The 19704-nt window shown below is 51.3% G+C and overlaps 1 protein-coding gene, 1 long non-coding RNA gene and 1 pseudogene across 4 annotated transcripts in view; 1 reads left to right on the top strand and 2 right to left on the bottom strand.

The window, feature by feature from the left end:
• Positions 1–10742, bottom strand: part of LOC107127701 (uncharacterized) — a 34382-nt pseudogene extending 23640 nt beyond the window's left edge.
• Positions 993–5103, top strand: LOC135967911 (uncharacterized). The gene is made up of 3 exons (XR_010582213.2): positions 993–1328; positions 4653–4730; positions 4852–5103. It is a non-coding gene; the product is annotated as an uncharacterized lncRNA (long non-coding RNA).
• A 2497-nt stretch (positions 10743–13239) lies between the features above and the next one.
• DOC2B (double C2 domain beta) overlaps positions 13240–19704 on the bottom strand; it is a 54871-nt gene continuing 48406 nt past the window's right edge. For all 3 annotated transcript variants that reach the window (XM_074018154.1, XM_005582399.5, XM_074018153.1), the window contains 3 exons: positions 17900–17981; positions 16938–17034; positions 13240–16342 (listed from right to left, as the gene is read on the bottom strand). In XM_074018154.1, coding sequence (XP_073874255.1) covers positions 16206–16342; positions 16938–17034; positions 17900–17981 — 316 coding nt within the window. In that variant the 3' untranslated portion in view covers positions 13240–16205. The remainder of the gene's footprint in view (positions 16343–16937; positions 17035–17899; positions 17982–19704) is intronic.

Genomic DNA, 19704 nt, shown 5'->3' on the forward strand with positions numbered 1-19704 from the left:
CCTGCTCATTCCAGTTCAGAGTTGTGGGTGGCTGGAGCCTATCCCGGCAGCTCCGGGTACAAGGCAGGACCCACCCTGGACAGGACGTGGTTCCTTCGCAGGGCCAGTCACACACCCACACTCACTCTGGGACCATGGAGATGCGCCAGTTCACCTAATGTGCACGGCTCTGGGATGTGGGAGGAAACTGGGGGATGGGAGAAAACCCATGCAGAACGTGCTTCTCCACACAGACCGTGGCCCTCACGGTGTATCGATTTCCTTTCTCACTGATATTGTGATGAAACGGTGTTGAATGAAATGATGTTATCTGAGGACTGTGAGGACTCCCCATGCTGATTTTCATAGAAAGTTATAGTACATACTATTTTAAATAGTGTTTGTAATTTGGCCTATGGAAATGTGGGTTCTATCTACCTAAATGAATATTTGGATTTAGAGTATAACAGCAGATTAACTGGATTTGGATTTAAAATATAACAGCAGATTAACTTAATAGCAGATTAACAGCATTATGGTTCCTTCACTTACAGTGTATATTTTAGAATGTGCTACATCCTTAAGAAATGACCATTTTGGATACATTTCTAGAACTTTTGGGTTGAGTGGTATCTGTGTTTTTAAATCTTTAAATATATATCACTGAATTCCCCTCCAGAAGGGTGCTACTCAATTTATACTCTTACCAGCAGTTTATAAGACAAGGTCATTCTCTTATTACCACTCTCCAAAACCAGAATATTTTTAAATGTCTCAACTAGTTTCATGGGAAAAATAAGATCTTACTTTAGTTGGGATTTCTTTAATCTGCTGGCATTGAGCCTGCTTTCGTATTGAGGCCATTTGTTTTCCTCTGGTGAGAGTCCCTCCCTAGATGTCAGAGGGCAGGGAGCAGGGGGGCTGCTGTGCACAGACTGGGCCTGCCAGGTGCTCCGTGAGTGTGCAGAGCCCCTGGCAGCGCTGACGTAGACCGTCAGATGTCTGAGAGTCTCAGATGATGACTGATGAGCAAGGAATGCGGACGTGCAGGATGGGCCAGGAGCAAGGGCTACACGGGGCACTCCCGCCAGCCACGGGCCTGGGGGCTGGAAGCAGGCATTGGGCTCTGAGGATTAGGAAAATTATTTTTGAGAAGTTGGGACTTAAGGATGTTGATGAGGTGAAACATCTTTTTCCTGATGAAGGTGGAAAATACCAACATTCCTCACGTTTGAATTTACTTTCATCTGTTTTTAGTATCAGACTACTGTCCCCTGTGCTCAGCCTGATCCTGTTCCTCATTATGCTGGAGTTGGTCAACGTTCATGCTGTTCATGGGAAGAATGCGCGTATCAGCAGTATCTAAAGTGAGTATGTTCCACTTCTCTGTAGTCGCATTGCATCGTGGGCCAGATTGGGGGTGAGCCTGTAGGAGTGAGACTGGGGCAGCATGAGGGCCACCATCACCTTGGTGGCCCCACCGCTGTCTCAGGCAAGGGTCTGACATCTGGCCTGCAAGAAGAACTCCCACATCCAAATGTCTCAAAACCACATTTTGTTTGTTTGTTTTTCGAAAACAGAGTTCCATCTGGAAAGGCAGGAAAACACAAAGGTGGGGGCCTCCCAGGTTATAGGTGGACAAGAGACAACGGATTGCATTGTTTTGAGTCTTTCATAAGCCTTTCGGTGAATACACAATTGACTTGTGAGTGGAGGTAGAGGAATAGTGACTTACACCTTAGTGTGGCTCAGTGAAGCTGCATTGTACACAGCGCAGACGAAGCAATCATATAGGTATATGTCTCAGGTGAGCTGAGGGACGAAGCCCTGTCCCACCCCTAAAACTAATCCTAACGCTAACCTAACCCAAACCCAAACCCTAACACAAACCCTAACCCTAATCCTAACCCTAAAGCTAACTGCTAACACTAACCCTAACCCTAAAACCCTAACCCTAAACATAAACCCTAACCCTACCCCTAACTCTAACCCTAACCCCTAACCCTAACCCTAACCCTAACCAACCCTAACCCTAACCCAAACCCTAACCCTAACCCTAAACCCTGACCGCACCCTCACCCTCACCCTGACACTAACCCCTAACCCCTAACCCAGACCCTAACCCTAACCCTAACCCCTAACCCTAATCCCTGACCCTGACCCTGACCCTAACTCTAACCCTAAACCCTAACCCTAACCCTAACCCAACCCTAACCCTAACCATAACCCTAACCCTAACCCTAAAACTAACCCTTAACCCTAAACCTAACCCTTAACCCTAACCCTGTAACCCTAACCCTAACCCTAACCTAAACCCTAACCCTAACCCTCTAACCCTAACTCTAACCCCTAACCCTAACCCTGACCCTGACCCTGACCCCAAACCCTGACCCCAACCCTAAAGCCTAATGCTGACCACAAACCCTGACCCTAAACCCTAAACTTGACCCGAACTGCTAACCCCCAACCCTGAACCCTAGCCTTCACCCTGACCCCAAACCCTGACCCCCAACCGTAAAGCCTAACGCTGACCACAAACCCTGACCCTAAGCCTTAACCTTGACCCGAACTGCTAACCCCCAACCCTGAACCCTAGCCTTCACCCTCAACACTAACCCAGACCCTAACTGCTAACACCTAACCCTAACCCCTTTCTACTAAAAATACAAAAAATTACCAGGCATGGGGGAAGGCACCTGTAGTCCCAGCTGTTCAGGATGTTGAGGCAGGAGGATTGTTTGCACTTGGGAGTCAGAGGTTGCGGTGAGCCGACATTGCGCCTTTGCACTCCAGCCTTGGTGACAGAGCGAGACTCCGAGACTCCGTCTAAAAAAAAAAGCAAGCAGCATGTTTGCGCACACCACCTTGTGCACACTGCCTCGCGTTGTCTGTTGTCACGCTTTCAGCGTTTGAACGGATACAAAAACCTGACGTGCTCTAATTGTTATTTCCTTTCTTCTGCTAGGTTTGGGTTTAGTGTACTGTAATATTTAGAATTCCTTATATGGGGCCAGGTGCGGTGGCTCAAGCCTGTAATCCCAGCACTTTGGGAGGCCGAGACAGGCGGATCACGAGGTCAGGAGATCGAGACCATCCTGGATAACACGGTGAAACCCCTTCTCTACTAAAAAATACAAAAAAAAAACTAGCCGGGCGAGGTGGCAGGTGCCTGTAGTCCCAGCTACTCGGGAGGCTGAAGCAGGAGAATGGCTTAAACCCGGGAGGCGGAACTTGCAGTGAGCTGAGATCCGGCCACTGCACTCCAGCCCGGGCGACAGAGCAAGACTCCGTCTCAAAAAAAATAAAAATAGAAATAAAAATATAAAAATTACGTTTCTGACTTAATATCTGTATTCTTTCTTGAGGTAGACATTTATGATTATAAATGTCCTGAACACTCATACGTTATGGTGTGTTATATATTCATTTTTGCTTTTCACCATTTATTTTCTAACTTTGTAATATTTTTCCTTGAGTCACATTTAAGAATGTATTATTTGTCACATATTTATGGTTTTTGCAGCTTTTCTTCTTTTGTTGATTTCTACTTTCATTCCATTGTGATAAAAAATATATATCTGGAAATATTTCAATCTTTTAAAATGTATTAGGACTTATTTTATAGCCTAACATATGGTTTATCCTGGAGAATATTCCATGTGCCATTCAGAAGAATGTGTATTCTGCTGCTATTCTGCTGTTCTGCGTATGTCTGTGAAGTCTATTTGGTATATAGTGCTGACCAAGTTCTCTATTTCCTTACTGATCTTTTGTTGTGTTGTCATATTTATTACTGAAGGTAGAGTACTGAAGTCTTCAACAATGATTGTTTAACCGTCTATATCTCCCTTCACTGCTGTCCATTTTTGCTGCATATATTTTGGGACTCTGTTGTTAGTTATGTATAGTTTTATTATAGTTATATCTTCTTGCAAAACAGAACCTTTTAATATCATAAACTTTTAAAAATTTAAAATCTATTTTGCAGGCCAATAAATAGTCACCTTAGCTCTCATTTGATTAACATTTTCATGGAATAACTTTTTCCATAATTACACTTTTAGCCTTCTTATGACCTTATATCTAAAGTGAGTCTTTTCAGGTAGCATATATTTATAGATGGATGTAGTCTCTTTAATCTGAGCTCCCAATCTCTGCTACTGAGTTTAATCCATTTGCATTTAATGTGATTATTGACAAAGAAAAATGTACTTTGGTCATTTAACTGTTTTTTCTTATATGTCCTACATGCTTTATGCTACTTAATTCCCCCATTACTCCCTTTTAAGCTAACTTTTTGTAGTGTAACATTTTGATATCCTTCTTTCTTTTGCTGTATATTTTCGTTTACATAAGTTGTAACCTTGGGCATTGCAATTAACATTTGAAACTGATAAGTCTAATTTGAATAATGCCAACTTTGTTTCCGCAGCATACAAAACTGTGCTCCTATACATCTCTGTCCCTCCCCCTTTATGTTATTATTGTCACAGATTGCATCTTAACTCACTATATGCTCAGTAACATAGATTTATTATTATTGTTTTATGCATATACCTTTTAAGTAATATTAGAAAAGGAGAGAAGTTATAAGCCAAACCCCAAATGTAATAATCCTGGCTTTTATATTTACCTATAAAGTTACCTCTACTATTGTTATTTTTTTACTACAGCTTCAATTTACTGTCTAATGTCCTTTAATTTCAACTTGAAGGAGCCCCTTTAGCAGTGCTTGACAAGCAGGACTACTGGTAATGAACTCCCTCAGCTTTTGTTTATCTGGATATTTCTTAATTTCTCCTTCATTCTTGAAAGGTAATTTTGCAAAATATAGAATTCACGGCTGACCATTTGTTTTTCTTTTCCTTTGAGGACTTTAAATATGTCATCACACTGCCTTCTGACCTCCACAGTTTCTGAGGAGAAACCAGCTGTTAATCTTACTGATGTGTTGCTTCTCTCTTCAAAATTCTCACTTTATCATTGTGTTTCAATGATTGACTATAATGTTCGTTCTTTGAGTGCATCCTTCTTCAAGGTCACCGACCCTCATGTATTTCCTCAGATTTGGGTGTTTTCAGTCATTTAAAAAATAATTTCTCATAAATAAAAACTTTTCTTTCCTGAATTTTTCAAAGCTTTATTCAATTTTTTCTGGCATTTTTTTTTTTTTTTTTTTTTTTACTTTAAGCTCTGGGATACATGTGCAGAATGTGCAGATTTGTTACATACATATACACGCGCCATGGTGGTTTGCTGCACCCATCACCCTGTCATCTAGACTTTAAATCCCACATGCATTAGTTATGTGTCCTAATGCTCTCCTTCCCCTTGCCCCCAACCCGTCAACAGGACCCAGTGTGTGATATTTCCTTCCCTGTGTCCATGTGTTCTCATTGCTCAATTCCCACTTATGAGTGAGAAGATGTGGTGTTTGGTTTTCTGTTCCTGTGCCAGTTTGCTGAGAATGATGGTTTCCAGCTTCATCCATGTCCCTGCAAAGGACATGAACTCATTCTTTTTTATGGCTGCATATTATTCCATGGTGTATATGTGCCACATTTTCTTTATCCAGTCTATCATTAATGGGCATTTGGTTTGGTTCCAAATCTTTGCAATTGTAAATAGTGCTGCAATAAACATACGTGTGCATGTGTCTTCATAGTACAATGATTTATAATCTTTTGGGTATATACCCAGTAATGGGGTTGCTGGGTCAAACACTACACTGACTTCCATAATGGTTGAACTAATTTATATTCCCACCAACAGTGTAGAAGCATTCCCATTTCTCCACAGCCTCGCCAGCATCTGTTGTTTCCTGGCTTTTTAATAATCACCACTCTAACTGGTGTGAGATGGTATCTCATTGTGGTTTTGATTTGCATTTCTCTAGTGACCAGAGACGAGCTTTTTTTCATGTGTCTGTTGGTTGCATAAATGTTTTCTTTTGAGAAGTGTCTGTTCATATCCTTTGCCTCCTTTTTGATGCGATATGCCCCCTTTTTGATGGGGTTGTTTTTCTTGTAAATTTAAGTTCCTTGTAGATTCTGGATATTAGACCTTTGTCAGATGGGTAGCTTGCAAAAGTTTTCTCCCATTTTGTAAGTTGCCTGTTTACGCTGATGATAGTTTATTTTGCTGTGCTGAAGCTCTTTAGTTTGATTAGATCACATTTGTCAATTTTGGCTTTTGTTGCAATTATTTTTGGTGTTGTAGTCATGAGGTCTTTGCCCATGCCTACATCCTGAATAGTATTGCCTAGGTTTTCTTCTAGGGTTTTTATGGTTTTGGGTTTTACATTTAAGTCTTTAATCCATCTTGAATTACTTTTTGCATAAGGTGTGAGAAAGGGGTCTAGTTTCTGCTTTCTGAATATAGCTAGCCAGTTTCCCCAGCACCATTTATTAAAGAGGGAATCCTTTCCCCATTGCTTGTTTTTGTCAGGTTTGTCAAAGATCAGATGGTTGTCGATGTATGGTGTTATTTCTGAGATCTCTGTTCTGTTTCATTTGTCTATATCTCTGTTTTGGTATCAGTACCATGCTGTTTTGGTTACTGTAGCCTTGTAGTATAGTTTGAAGTCAGGTAGCATGATGCCTCCAGCTTTGTTCTTTTAGCCTAGGTTAGTCTTTCCTACATGGGCTCTTTTTTGGTTCTATATGAAATTTAAAGTCGCTTTTTCTAATTCTGTGAAGAAAGTCACTGGAAGCTTGATGAGAATATCATTAAATCTATAAATTGCTTTGGGTAATATGGCCATTTTCACAATATTGATTCTTTCTATCCATGAGCATGAAATGGTTTTCCATTGTTTTGTGTCCTCTCTTATTTCCTTGAACAGTGGTTTGTAGTTCTCCTTGAAGAGGTCCTTCACATCCCTTGTAAGTTGTATTCCTAGGTATTTTATTCCCTTTGTAGCAATTGTGAATCGAGTTCACTCATAACTTGGCTCTTGGTTTGTCTACTGATGTATACGAATGGTTGTGATTTTTGCACATTGATTTTGTATCCTGAGACTTTGCTGAAGTTGCTTATCAGCTTAAGGAGTTTTTAGGCTGAGACAATGGGGTTTTCTAAATATACAATCATGTCATCTGCAAACAGAGATAATTTGACTTCCTCTCTTCCTATAGGAATATGCTTTATTTCTTTCTCTGATTGCCCTGGCCAGAACTTCCAATACTATGTTGAATAGGAGTCTTGTGCCAGTTTTCAAAGGGAATGCTTCCAGCTTTTGTCCATTCGGTATGATATTGCCTGTGGGTTTGTCATAAATAGCTCTTATTATTTTGAGATATGTTCCATCAATACCTAGTTTATTGAGAGTTTTTAGGATGAAGGGATTTTGAATAATATTGAGTAATTGAACACCAACATGGCTTCACCTTACTCCAACAGTGAAATTGCTCATATGAAGGTCACCAGTAAGCTCAAAAGGCCTCATCTGCCTTCATTATTTGACCTCTCAGCAACTTTTAAAGTATCAGATCATGCTCTATGATCAAGACATTTTCCTTGGCCGGGCGTGGTGGCTCAAGCCTGTAATCCCAGCACTTTGGGAGGCCGAGACGGGCGGATCACGAGGTCAGGAGATCGAGACCATCCTGGCTAACACGGTGAAACCCCGTCTCTACTAAAAAAAATACAAAAAACTAGCCGGGCAAGGTGGCAGGCGCCTGTAGTCCCAGCTACTCGGGAGGCTGAGGCAGGAGAATGGCGTGAACCCGGGAGGCGGAGCTTGCAGTGAGCTGAGATCTGGCCACTGCAGTCCAGCCTGGGCCACAGAGCGGGACTCTGTCTCAAAAAAAAAAAAAGAAAAAAAAAAGACATTTTCCTTTCTCACTTCTTGATGACACCACATAAAACTAGTTTTCCTCCTTTTCACAAGCCAACTTTTTGGGTTTGCTTTTTTGTTTGAGACAGGGTCTCACCCTGTCACTCAGGTAATACATCCGAAATGATAGACTTGAATAGGAATAGTAATTGAAAGTCCAAGACTTCAGATCTGTCAGTAGATAATTTTGGACTCAAGCCTGGGATAGGTCACTTGCTAGCTGGGAGCCTAGGCAAGATATTTTACTTTCTAATTTTCAGTTTCCTCATGAGTAAAATGTGGGCACTAGAGTTATTGGTTGGTAAGGGTTAAATGAGCTGGTATGGTAATAGCTTAGTCACACCACACTGTTCTCGGAATATTTCATTTCAGTTTAGTGAATATGGGTCCTTATTGTACAAGGGATTAAGATAAATTTATAGAATAAATAAATTTTCTAACTACAACTTCTCACCGTCATATAGTTTTTAACCTCCATGAGGAATATGAGTTCAACATCTCTATAACTTTTTTTTTTTTTTTTTTTGAGACGGAGTCTCGCTCTGTGGCCCAGGCTGGACTGCAGTGGCCAGATCTCAGCTCACTACAAGCTCCGCCTCCCGGGTTCACGCCATTCTCCTGCCTCAGCCTCCCGAGTAGCTGGGACTACAGGCGCCCGCCACCTCGCCCGGCTGGTTTTTTGTACCTTTTAGTAGAGACGGAGTTTCACCGGGTTAGCCAGGATGGTCTCGATCTCCTGACCTCGTGATCCGCCCGTCTCGGCCTCCCAAAGTGCTGGGATTACAGGCTTGAGCCACCGCGCCAGGCCCTCTATAACTCTTAATATAAAATATTGAACTGATATGATTTGACTGTTTCCCCACCCAAATCTCATAAAGAATTTTAATCCCCACCCTAACCCTAACAATCCTCACCCTATGCTATCCCTAACCTAACTGAAAATGTTAAGAGCCTAACAGTTGAGTGAATAAATGATGACTGATCCTAAAGCAATTAAGTAAATAATTCATTAGGGAATTATTAAAGAATTAAGAATTAATATTCCACAAATACTCACTGTGTCTCAATGATGCTCCTTGGTGTTCCCAGGCTTTTCTTAACCACCCCCACTTAAGCTTTGCAACCACCCCATGGCAGGTCCTAGCACCATCCCCATTTTACAGGTGAGAGGTTTGTGAACCTGCCTAGGGTCACACACCTGGGCAGTGTCAGGCCTGAATTTCAGCAGGCACAGGTGGTGTCAGGAGAGACGCTGATGTCATAACAGTACAAGGAAAAGGAGGAGCAGAAGTGAGCAAGGCGTGATGGCCAGACATGCCATGGGCTGACCCTACATGAACTCTGCCCCACAGCTGGCCAGGCTACACTTTTCCTGTCCTTACGTCGAGTTTTCACTTCATCATAGGAAGAGCACGGAGCGCAGGGAGAGTGTCCAAACAGCACTGGTACGGACTAAGAACTAGAGACTTTGGCTATCACCGACTCAGTGAAAAGCAATCAGACAAAATACTAGAAATAAACCACAGGGACAGCTGGCTTTGTCTTTAGGTGTCGGGCCTGCATGTGTTTCCTTCTAAGTCTGTCCCCTCATTCTCCAAAGCAGACATGAACTCGGGTGATGAGTCAGGCTGCAGGAGCAGTGTGGGGTCACAGGAAGCCCCCCCCCGACCCCGGTCCCCGATGTGGGCTCCTTGCTGGTGACTTCCCCCTCCCTGGGGTCTGACCTTGTCCCCATGTCGGGGTCCTAGCACCCCCGCACCCACTCCACGCTCCAGTCTCATCTGAGGAGAGAGAGGAACTGATCACGTGAGATGGTCCCATGGCCACGGGATGACAGTACCTGGCAGCCAGTGGCTTTGAAACTGTCTCAGCTCCAGGAAAGTCCGGGGCTGAGGCCAGCAGCTCCCACGGTCCTTGGATTGTCTCTGGCGATTGTGGAGGCCCCTTTTCCTCACGTCCCTCTGCAAGTGATGAGATGGGAGGGGAGGCTTAGTGAGGCTCCGGGTCCCAGTCTCCTTCCCAGCAGCCAAGAGCAGCCCTGCTGGCTGGAAAAGGCTGTTGCCACGGGGCCATCCCAGTATTCTCTCTTTCTTGGCATGTCTTTGGTCTGAACCAACAATCCATTACTATCAACCAAGACACCCCAAAACCTAGTGCTTGGTTCACCTCTCAAATATACTCACTGAACCCTCCTCTGGCCACACGATGCCGTCGTCTCCAGCTCAGCTCCTGGCCCTGCCACACAGTGACCTCGAAATGCAAATGGGCAGCCACAGCTCCGTTTCCAGCCGCGCTGGAGGTTTTGCTGTTTGGAGGCAGGAGGACTTGTCCTTCAGATAAGCCTGACAGCTAAGCAGGTGCGCAACCGGTCTGCCAACCGCTGGTGATGCCAAACATCCCTTTCCCGGGGCATGAAGCCAGCCCAGCTGCCACTCCTTGGGCACAGGTGCGCGCGGAGGCGGCTGTGACAGCTCATTCCACCGAGAGAGGGAGCGGGAGCCCAGCCGAGCCTCTGTGCGGACAGCAGGGACGGCACTCGGTGCACGGCGCCCTAGATGAAGGAACGAGTCCGGAGCAAGAGCTCGGAGAGGCAGAGAGCGCTCCGCGTGGGCGGGACCCGCAGCCGCTGCCTCCCCAGACTGCCCCCTCCCGGGCCCGCGCGGCGCCGTTGGGGCCATTTGCGCAGCCGCACACACGTCCCGCCGGGCGGGCCCCGCTCCACCCAGACAAAGCGCCCGGGGTCCCCCGAGTCCCTGCAGCGTCAGGGCCTGCGGAACCGCGCGGCCTTTGCCCCACAAAACCACCGCGCGGCGGCAGAGCGCTTCTGCCCGCGTCGCAAGGAAACGAGCCGCACCCCCCAGCCTGCGTTTCCGTTTCCCGGAGAGACCCCGGGCTCCCTCCTCCGAGGACAGGAACGCAACGCACTGGCAGAGCTCGCGGATTGGCTGGGGGAGAGAAGTGGGCGGAGTGAGCACTAGGAGATGCTGTCATTATATAAGAAAGAGAAGTGGGCAGGGTGGGCACCGGGTAGAGCCTGCTGGGTGTATAGGAGCGAGAAGCAGGCGGAGCTGGCACTGAGATCCTGCAATTGGACAGGCGTGAAGTGGGTGGGGCGAGCACTGAGGAGACCCTGCCAATTGGACAAGAGAGAGAAGTGGGCGGAGTGAGCATTGGTAGAGCCTGCTGATTGGGCAAGAGTCAGGAGTGGTAGGAGCAAGGACTGCGGAGAAGGCTGCTATTGGATGTTAGGGAGAAGAGGGCGGAACAAGAAGGTGGAGAGCTCTGCCGATTGGACAGGCGAGATAAGTAGGAGGAGCGCGCAATGAATGGAGCCAGCCCTGAAAAGAGCCCTGACAACTGAACAGGCGAGAGCAGTGGAACCAGAATTAGGGTTACGGTCACGGTGACAACCAGAAAGGAAATTACAGCAGGGATGCCCACCGCACCAACCGAAAACTATGACCCGAGTCCTAACCCGCCCTAACCCAGCCAAAACCAAACTCCAAACCCTCACTAAATGAGAAACGCTGACCCAGACCCAGACCTGGACCTAGTGCGACCCCAAGCGTGAACCCTAACCCCTAACCCCTAACCCCTAATCCTGATCCTAGACCCTAACCCTGACGCTGACCCTGAGGGGAGACATAGAGGAAAGAGATTGAGAGGTTTGCACATTCAGTGATATACATTTTCTTCGTTAGTCGATGTTAGAAAGCAAAGGCTTGTATCTCTTGAGAAGTTTCTATCTGACCTAAAGAATGATGTACAATAAACTATTCAATAAACTGTGTTAGGAAGGTTTTCTCCCCCTCAAAACCTACACAATACGTGTCTTAAAGTACCTTCCAACATTTAACTCCCTTGGAGACCCAGACAGGGGCTGGCGTTTGAGTCAATACTCCACAGTTGTTTGGTGGATGAGTGGACAACAGCACGGCCAACAGGTTCTGGTGCAAAAAGTCTTGGGTGGCCTCAGTTTGAATCCTGCTTCTGCCATCGACCAGCCGTGTGATTCGGTACAAGTATTTTAACCTCTCTGGTCCGCAGTTTCCCCATCTGTAACTTGAGGTCCTACCTCAAATGGGTGCCTGGTGAAGAGTAACAAGACTATATCCGGAGTAGGTTTCAGTTGCCTTTTCCTCCGTCTTTCCCCCTCCCCTCCATCCCTTACAAATCCTTCCCCCCCCCACCCCCCCACAGGGTCTCCCTCTGTTGCCCAGGCTGGAGTGCAGTGGCATGATCTTGGCTCACTGCAATCCCCACTTCCCAGGCTCAAGCAATCTTCCTCCTCCTACCTCATCCTTCCGAATAGCTGGAGCTACAGGTGTGTGCCACTACGCCAGGCTAATTGTCATTTTGTGTGTGTGTGTGTGTGTGTGTGTGTGCGTGGAGACAGGGTGTCTCCATGTTGACCAGGCTGCTCTCAAACTCCTGGCCTCAAGCAATCCTCCCACCTCGACCTCCAAAAGTGCTAAGACTTACAGGCGTGAGCCACCGCCCCCACCCCCTTCAAATCTATTACAAGGTGAGCGTCTCGCCAAGGCAATGAGATCGCAATATGATGTTTCCATTTACTTTGGATTATATGTCATTATAAATATTAACAAATAAGACTCCAAAAGGACACCTTCGGGTAGGTCAGACCAAAGTACAAAACTTGTGTGTGGGGCTGCAGTTTGAGGGCAGTGTCTGCAGCCGTCACATTGTAGCAAAACGGTGTTAAGCAGTGCACGAGAGTCTGCGTCGACGACAGCCAGAGTCCATGCATCGGGAGGTTCACTCGGTTTGCGAAGAACGGGCAGGGCATGCACGGCCTGGGTTCGGCGGGCGGGCGGGCGGGCCGGGGCGCAGTTCCCCAGGTTCGCCACTAGAGGTCAGGAGGTGACCGCTTCGGGGCTGGAAGACGGGCCCGTCGGGGATTGGCTAGTGCCGGCGGAGGGCGGGGCGGAGAGTGGGGCGGGGCGGAGAGCGGGGCGGGGCGGAGAGCGGGGCGGGGCGGGGCGGAGGGCGGGGCGGGGAGTGGGGCGGGGCAGAGAGTGGGGCGGAGAGCGGAGGGCGGGGGAGGGGGCGGGGGAGGGCGGGGCGGGGGAGGGGGCGGGGCGGGCGGGGCGTCGCCTGTTCGCTGACATCTGGAATGACTTTTTTTTTTTTTTTTGGCATCAGATTTCCTGTCTTTGTGGGGCTGATGGACCCCAGTAAAGATGCCCGTTCGGGGTCAAAGGCAGAGCCGCTTCTGCAGCTTCTCAAAGCGTTTTTTTTGTGGGTTTTTTTTCTTTGAGACGGAGTCTCGCTCTGTCGCCCAGGCTGGTGCAGTGATGTGATCTTGTCTCACTGCAAGCTCCACCTCCCGGGTTCAAGCGACTCTCCTGCCTCAGCCTCCCGAGTAGCTGGGACTACAGGCACGCGCCACCACACCCGGCTAATTTTTGTATTTTTAGTAGAGACGGGGTTTCGCCATGTTGGCCAGGCAGGTTTCAAACTCCCGACCTCAGGTGATCCTCCCGCCTCGAACTCCCAAAGTGCTGGGATGACAGGCGGGAGCCATCCCGCCCGGCCTCAAAGCGCTTTAACAGAAAGACAATCTGCACGGGATCTAGAAGGGTGCTGGGATCCTGGGGAAGGAAGTTTCCGAACTTCCTGGGGGGTTCCCGCCCGAGTGCCCGTGCTGCCCCCGGGATGGCCAGTGAGCCCGCCTCCCAGCCTGACTCCCCGTCTGTCAGGCCCAGCCCCATTTGTGCAGCCTGGGCGGTAGAGGACCCTGGACTGGGGGGCTGGAGCTCTGGGTTCTTGCCCCAGCTGTGCCCCAGCAGGCCCCGTCCGCCCACAGGCCCCAAGTTCCCCATGTGCCTATAAGGAAGTCATGCTGGGTGGAGGGTGCAGCCTCTTCTAGCTTTGCCATTCACTTCTGTGTCTTCAGAGAGGCTGTCAAGTCTCCTCTCTGAATGAGACCCACAAAAAAAGCAAAGCTAAGACGATGCCCAGAACTTACGTAGACACCAGGCCTTTTAGAAATAGACCACCTCTTACCTTAGGCCCCCCGAGGATGCCCATTCTGTGTGGAGAAAAGAGGGGCCCTTGCCTCAGCCCCCAGAGGCTAGGGTGGGGTGGCTGAATTTTGGGGCCTGGTTAGGCACCTCTGGGGAAGCCTGAAGTAGCACAGATGGTTTCAAAGCCAGCGGACGAGGAGGCAGGACAGTGGCAAGACCCCAGGTCTCCATCATGCACCGAGCTTACTGAGCCTACACCTGGGGTCTCCGCTGAGTCTCTGACAGACCAGGAGGGAAGGGACTGAGGGTACCGACCCCCAGAGAGAGAAAGTGGCAGTCATAAGACCTGGGTTTGAGTCCTGGCTCACCCCTTCCTGGCTCTGTGGCCTTGGCAAACTACTCAGACTCTGGGAACATGTTTCACCTGCAAGATGGGGATGAGAATCAAATCCACCTTGCAGGGCTGTGAAGATGCGTCCAGACAAGTGCATGCAAACGCTTTCACACACAAAACCCTTCCTAAAGGTGGGCAGACAAGGCTCCATGAGCAGCAGGTGGCCAGGGACCGTTTGGGGCTGGGGTCCTGTTTTCCCTGCAACCTGGGAAAGGCATGATGGGCACTTGGTGGGATTCAAATCATGACCCTGCACCTCAGGTGGTGGTGTGCTTTGTGTCTGCAGTGGAAGTTCCCACCATCGTGCCTGTCAGTCCCTCTAACGGTGTTGAAGGGGTGGGCAGCAGGCGGGTGAGCCCCAGGCTAGCAGCTAGCAGGACCTCTCTCGTGTGAGCTCAGCACAGCAATTCCCCTGAAGTGTCGGGTCCAGCACTCTGGGCTGGGGGCTGTGGATCCTGGTTCCAGCCCTGTGGGGGCTGGAAGGCCCTGAGCAGGTCACCTAACCTCTCTGGGCCTCTGTTTCCATCACACGCTGATGGGCTGAGCAAAAGGAGTCTGGCTGTGCAACACCTTGGCTCTGCATTTGTTCACCCAGTGTTCCTGGGGGCCCCTTGGTAGGCAGGGAAAGTTTGTGGGTTTCAGGCATGGGCCCCAAGACTCAGATACTCTCAAGCCTCCTGCAGAGCCGAACTCAGGGAAGCAGACAGGCCCACCAGGCAGGGCGATTCCTGCTCAGCTCCTGGAGGGTGGAGCCAGCCCCACAGGCCTCCCCAGAGACAAGGCCCTGGACTGCCACTGATTACTCCCAGAAGGGACATCTGTGGTGGTGGTAGGACCAAGATGCCATGAGCAAGCACCTGGAGGCCCCCAGTACTCAGTGTGAGCCAGGAAGTGGAGGGGAAGGGAAAGGGCAGAGGGAGGACGTATAGCTTTTGCTTTTTCTCCAAGCACAAGGGACCCTTTCTCCACTGCAGTTGACCTGATGCTTACGCCGGGAAGGAGTGGCGGGCTCCGTCCTCGAGGTCCCTCAGGAGTGGAAAGAGATCAAAGTGGGAGACTTGGGTCTGAGGTCTGAACTTGGCCCCGCACCAGCACCAGTTTATCCTGGTGCTTCCATCACTTCCCCCACCTCCTGCCTCGAGCCTCACACCTTCCTAACAAACCCTGCCTCGGAGAGGAGACCCTGGGTCCACAGTTCCCAGCCCCATCGGCCTTCTCTCTCCTCCAGGCCTTTTTAGACCTAGAACTCCCCACTCACCCTCCAAGGCCTTACAGAAGCACCGCTTCCTCCAGGAAGCCTTCCCTGACCTCCCAGCAGTCAGCAGAGCCCGTGGTATTTGCAGACTGGCCAGGCTGGTCTCGGTATTTCTCGCCCCAGTTGGAGTGGTTTGTTCCCAGCTCCCTGACTAGACAGAAACTCCCTGAGGGCAGGCCCTGTGTCTCACCCTCCCGCAGGGCTTTGTGGAATCACTGAGTGAAGCCTGTGCCAATTTACCCTCATCAGGAGCCTCTGGGAACTCCGCAGACTTTCCTCCATCGGCCCAGCAGCGATGGAGATGAGGGATGCGGTCAGCTTTCCTTGGGCTGGAGCAGTCGGTCTTCAAGGTCCCGTCCTCCACCTGTCTGTCTGCTCACCACCTCCCTCCTCTTTTCCCACTGTCCCCCAGGGTGCCCCCACACTCCTGTCCCCTCAGCCTGGGCTGGCCTCCAGAAGGTCTTTGCTCCCGGATGGGCCTGTCCCCTTCCCCTGGGCAGGTGCTGAGGTCTCCTTCCACCATCAGCCCCTTGGGCCCCAGAGGGCTGAGAGCACCCCTAGCTGCCTGCCCTCCCCGTCCCAGAGCGGCTGAGCCCTCCACGTCCTCCGAGCGGGGACTGCAGTGGCTCTGGGTCCAAGCAGGGGTTCTGGATCCCCCAGTGTGGGGGCCACAGGCCTTGGTGGCTGCTGGGGAAGCCTGGGCCGGCCGTGCTGGGCGCAGGTGGCGGTGGGGGTGGCAGTGGCAGGCGGGCGTCAGTCGCTGAGCGCGGCCCCCGGGAGCTCGCTGGTGAGTGTGTGCCAGCGCTCGATGCGCTTGTCCTTGTTCTTCAGGCAGTCAAACCAGTGCTTCAGGCGCTCCCCCTTGGCGTTGATGCCCAGAACCACGCCACCTGCGGGAGGACAGGAGGGGCAGCCGGGCACAGGGACCCCCGACTCCCATGCGTGGGACCCGTGCCCCCTCCCAGGTTCTGTGCTCAAAGGCCAGCCTCTCCCACTGCCTGCTGGGTTCCGAGCACGAACAGGACCTGCCCTCCATGCCACACTCCAGCCCCGTCAGGGCCCAGCCGTCCTGTCCCTCTTCCACCAGGGCAGGGATAGGGGCAGGGTGCAGAGGCAGTGTCAGGGGTCAAGGAATGGGGCCCGAAGAGGGGAGAAAGGGCCGGGCAGCCCCACTGTGCGCAGCCACCAGGCCCACCAGGAATCTGGGGCCTCTAGGGTTCAGAGTCCAGCCCGAGGCACTGCCCATCATCGTCTCTTGTCTGTGCTCCACCACACAGTGCTGTGTGGCCCTCCCAGAACGCCTTCCCTCTCTGGGCCTGTCTCTTCCTAGGGCACAGCGCTCAGGCTGGAGAAGGTCTGAGGCCCCTCAGGTCTGGGGGCAGGTGGTCCGTGGCTCCAGCTTCCCCCAGGGACCAGGAAGGAGGGGCTGTGGCCTGATCCAGGACAGGCACACAGCGAGACGGTGCTCCCACTGTGCCCCCTTACCAATAAAATCGTTGGATTTTCCAATGTCGTAATCCCAAACGGTGACCTCCAGGGACTTCTTGGCCAGGTCCCCATGCTTAATCTCGTAACAGAACTCCTGCTGGGCGGAAGGGAGCGTTCGGGCTGATGCCACGAGGCCTGGGCCTCGGCCGGCGGCCAGGAGGGGTATGAGGTGTAGGCAAACAGGGGGGATGGGGTGATCAGTGCTCAGGGTGGATGACGGGTGGACGCTCACACGTCTCGCCCACTTCCCTGAGCTCAGCTGGGGTTTTCAGGGCCCCCATCCCCTCGCCCACTTGTTCCTTGTCCCTGAGCCTGCTCTCCCCATATCCCGGGAGCCTCCTTACCGCAGAGGCACTGCCCGCCCCACAGTCCCTGTCGTCCTGGGCCTCTCTGGGGCCTGGCTTTGCTGACCCCTCCCTTCTGTGGGTCCCTCTTTCCCACAGCTTGTGGGACCCTCCCTTCCATCCGGGGTTCCCCTCACTCCCCAGAAGCATCTTCTCGGCCTCCCCTGCCCGCCTCTGGACCACGGGTGTGGCGTGGGCTCTACCCAAGGCCCCTCCGCTCTTCTTTCCTTCTTGTTCCTTGGGGGGAGTCGCGTTTCCAGCTGTACTCGCCACCTTGGGCTGAAGACCTTCCTGGGGTCCCACGGCGACTCGAGTCCCCTCGTCCCACACAGAGCTTCTCCCCCTCTTCCTCACCCCCTCTTTGCCCCGTGGCCTCCATGAGGAGCCCAGGACACCCCTCAACACTTCCCTCTCCCCAGCCCTACATCTGACAAGTCCTGCCAAGAGCTTTCCAGGGGTCCCCCAGCTCCCCTGTGTCTGTGGCTTGGTGCGGCCCCTCCCCACCTTCTCTGACCACCCTCCCCATCCCACCATGACCTTTTGAAAACCCAGCCACACCCCCACCGCCCTGGGGCAGGGGAGTGGCCTCCGTGAAGCTTCACCAGCCCCTCATACCTCGTTAAACTCCGGATTCAGGGTTTTTTTCTTCACCGCTGTCTTATGTTTGGATTTCTTGTCCACATCTGGCCTCAGGTATCTGGAATTACAGCCAAGGGACAGGCAGAGGATGGGGACATGCTGTGGGGTATAGATCAAGCCAGCAGGGATTCGAAGAGCTTTCTGTCCCTGGAGAGATTCCCGGACCCTTCTTTCGTCCTAATCATTGCATTTTCCCAACGCTATTTTGTGGCAAAGGCGAGACATTGTTTTTGAGAAGCAAGTGGTCCCTTCATCCACCGCACTTCTGTTCACACACACGCTCCTGAAGTGAACCATGGTGGGGGGGCCTCCATCCCCTTGTTCACACACATGTTCCTGAAGTGAACCATGGTGGGGGGGGTCCCTTCATCCACCGCACTTCTGTTCACACACACGCTCCTGAAGTGAACCATGGTGGGGGGGGTCCCTTCATCCACCGTACTTCTGTTCACACACACGCTCCTGAAGTGAACCATGGTGGGGGGGGGGTCCCTTCATCCACCGCACTTCTGTTCACACACACGCTCCTGAAGTGAACCATGGTGGGGGGGGGGTCCCTTCATCCACCGCACTTCTGTTCACACACACGCTCCTGAAGTGAACCATGGTGGGGGGGGGGTCCCTTCATCCACCGCACTTCTGTTCACACACACGCTCCTGAAGTGAACCATGGTGGGGGGGCCTCCATCCCCTTGTTCACACACACGCTCCTGAAGTGAACCATGGTGGGGGGGGGTCCCTTCATCCACCGCACTTCTGTTCACACACACGCTCCTGAAGTGAACCATGGTGGGGGGGGGTCCCTTCATCCACCGCACTTCTGTTCACACACACGCTCCTGAAGTGAACCATGGTGGGGGGGGGGTCCCTTCATCCACCGCACTTCTGTTCACACACACGCTCCTGAAGTGAACCATGGTGGGGGGGGGTCCCTTCATCCACCGCACTTCTGTTCACACACACGCTCCTGAAGTGAACCATGGTGGGGGGGGGTCCCTTCATCCACCGCACTTCTGTTCACACACACGCTCCTGAAGTGAACCATGGTGGGGGGGGGTCCCTTCATCCACCGCACTTCTGTTCACACACACGCTCCTGAAGTGAACCATGGTGGGGGGGGGTCCCTTCATCCACCGCACTTCTGTTCACACACACGCTCCTGAAGTGAACCATGGTGGGGGGGGGGTCCCTTCATCCACCGCACTTCTGTTCACACACACGCTCCTGAAGTGAACCATGGTGGGGGGGGGTCCCTTCATCCACCGCACTTCTGTTCACACACACGCTCCTGAAGTGAACCATGGTGGGGGGGGGTCCCTTCATCCACCGCACTTCTGTTCACACACACGCTCCTGAAGTGAACCATGGTGGGGGGGGGGGTCCCTTCATCCACCGCACTTCTGTTCACACACACGCTCCTGAAGTGAACCATGGTGGGGGGGGGGTCCCTTCATCCACCGCACTTCTGTTCACACACACGCTCCTGAAGTGAACCATGGTGGGGGGGCCTCCATCCCCTTGTTCACACACACGCTCCTGAAGTGAACCATGGTGGGGGGGGGTCCCTTCATCCACCGCACTTCTGTTCACACACACGCTCCTGAAGTGAACCATGGTGGGGGGGGGGTCCCTTCATCCACCGCACTTCTGTTCACACACACGCTCCTGAAGTGAACCATGGTGGGGGGGGGGGTCCCTTCATCCACCGCACTTCTGTTCACACACACGCTCCTGAAGTGAACCATGGTGGGGGGGCCTCCATCCCCTTGTTCACACACACG

This window comes from Macaca fascicularis, chromosome 16 (genome assembly GCF_037993035.2).
Source record: "Macaca fascicularis isolate 582-1 chromosome 16, T2T-MFA8v1.1".
Taxonomy (NCBI): Eukaryota; Metazoa; Chordata; class Mammalia; order Primates; family Cercopithecidae; genus Macaca; species Macaca fascicularis.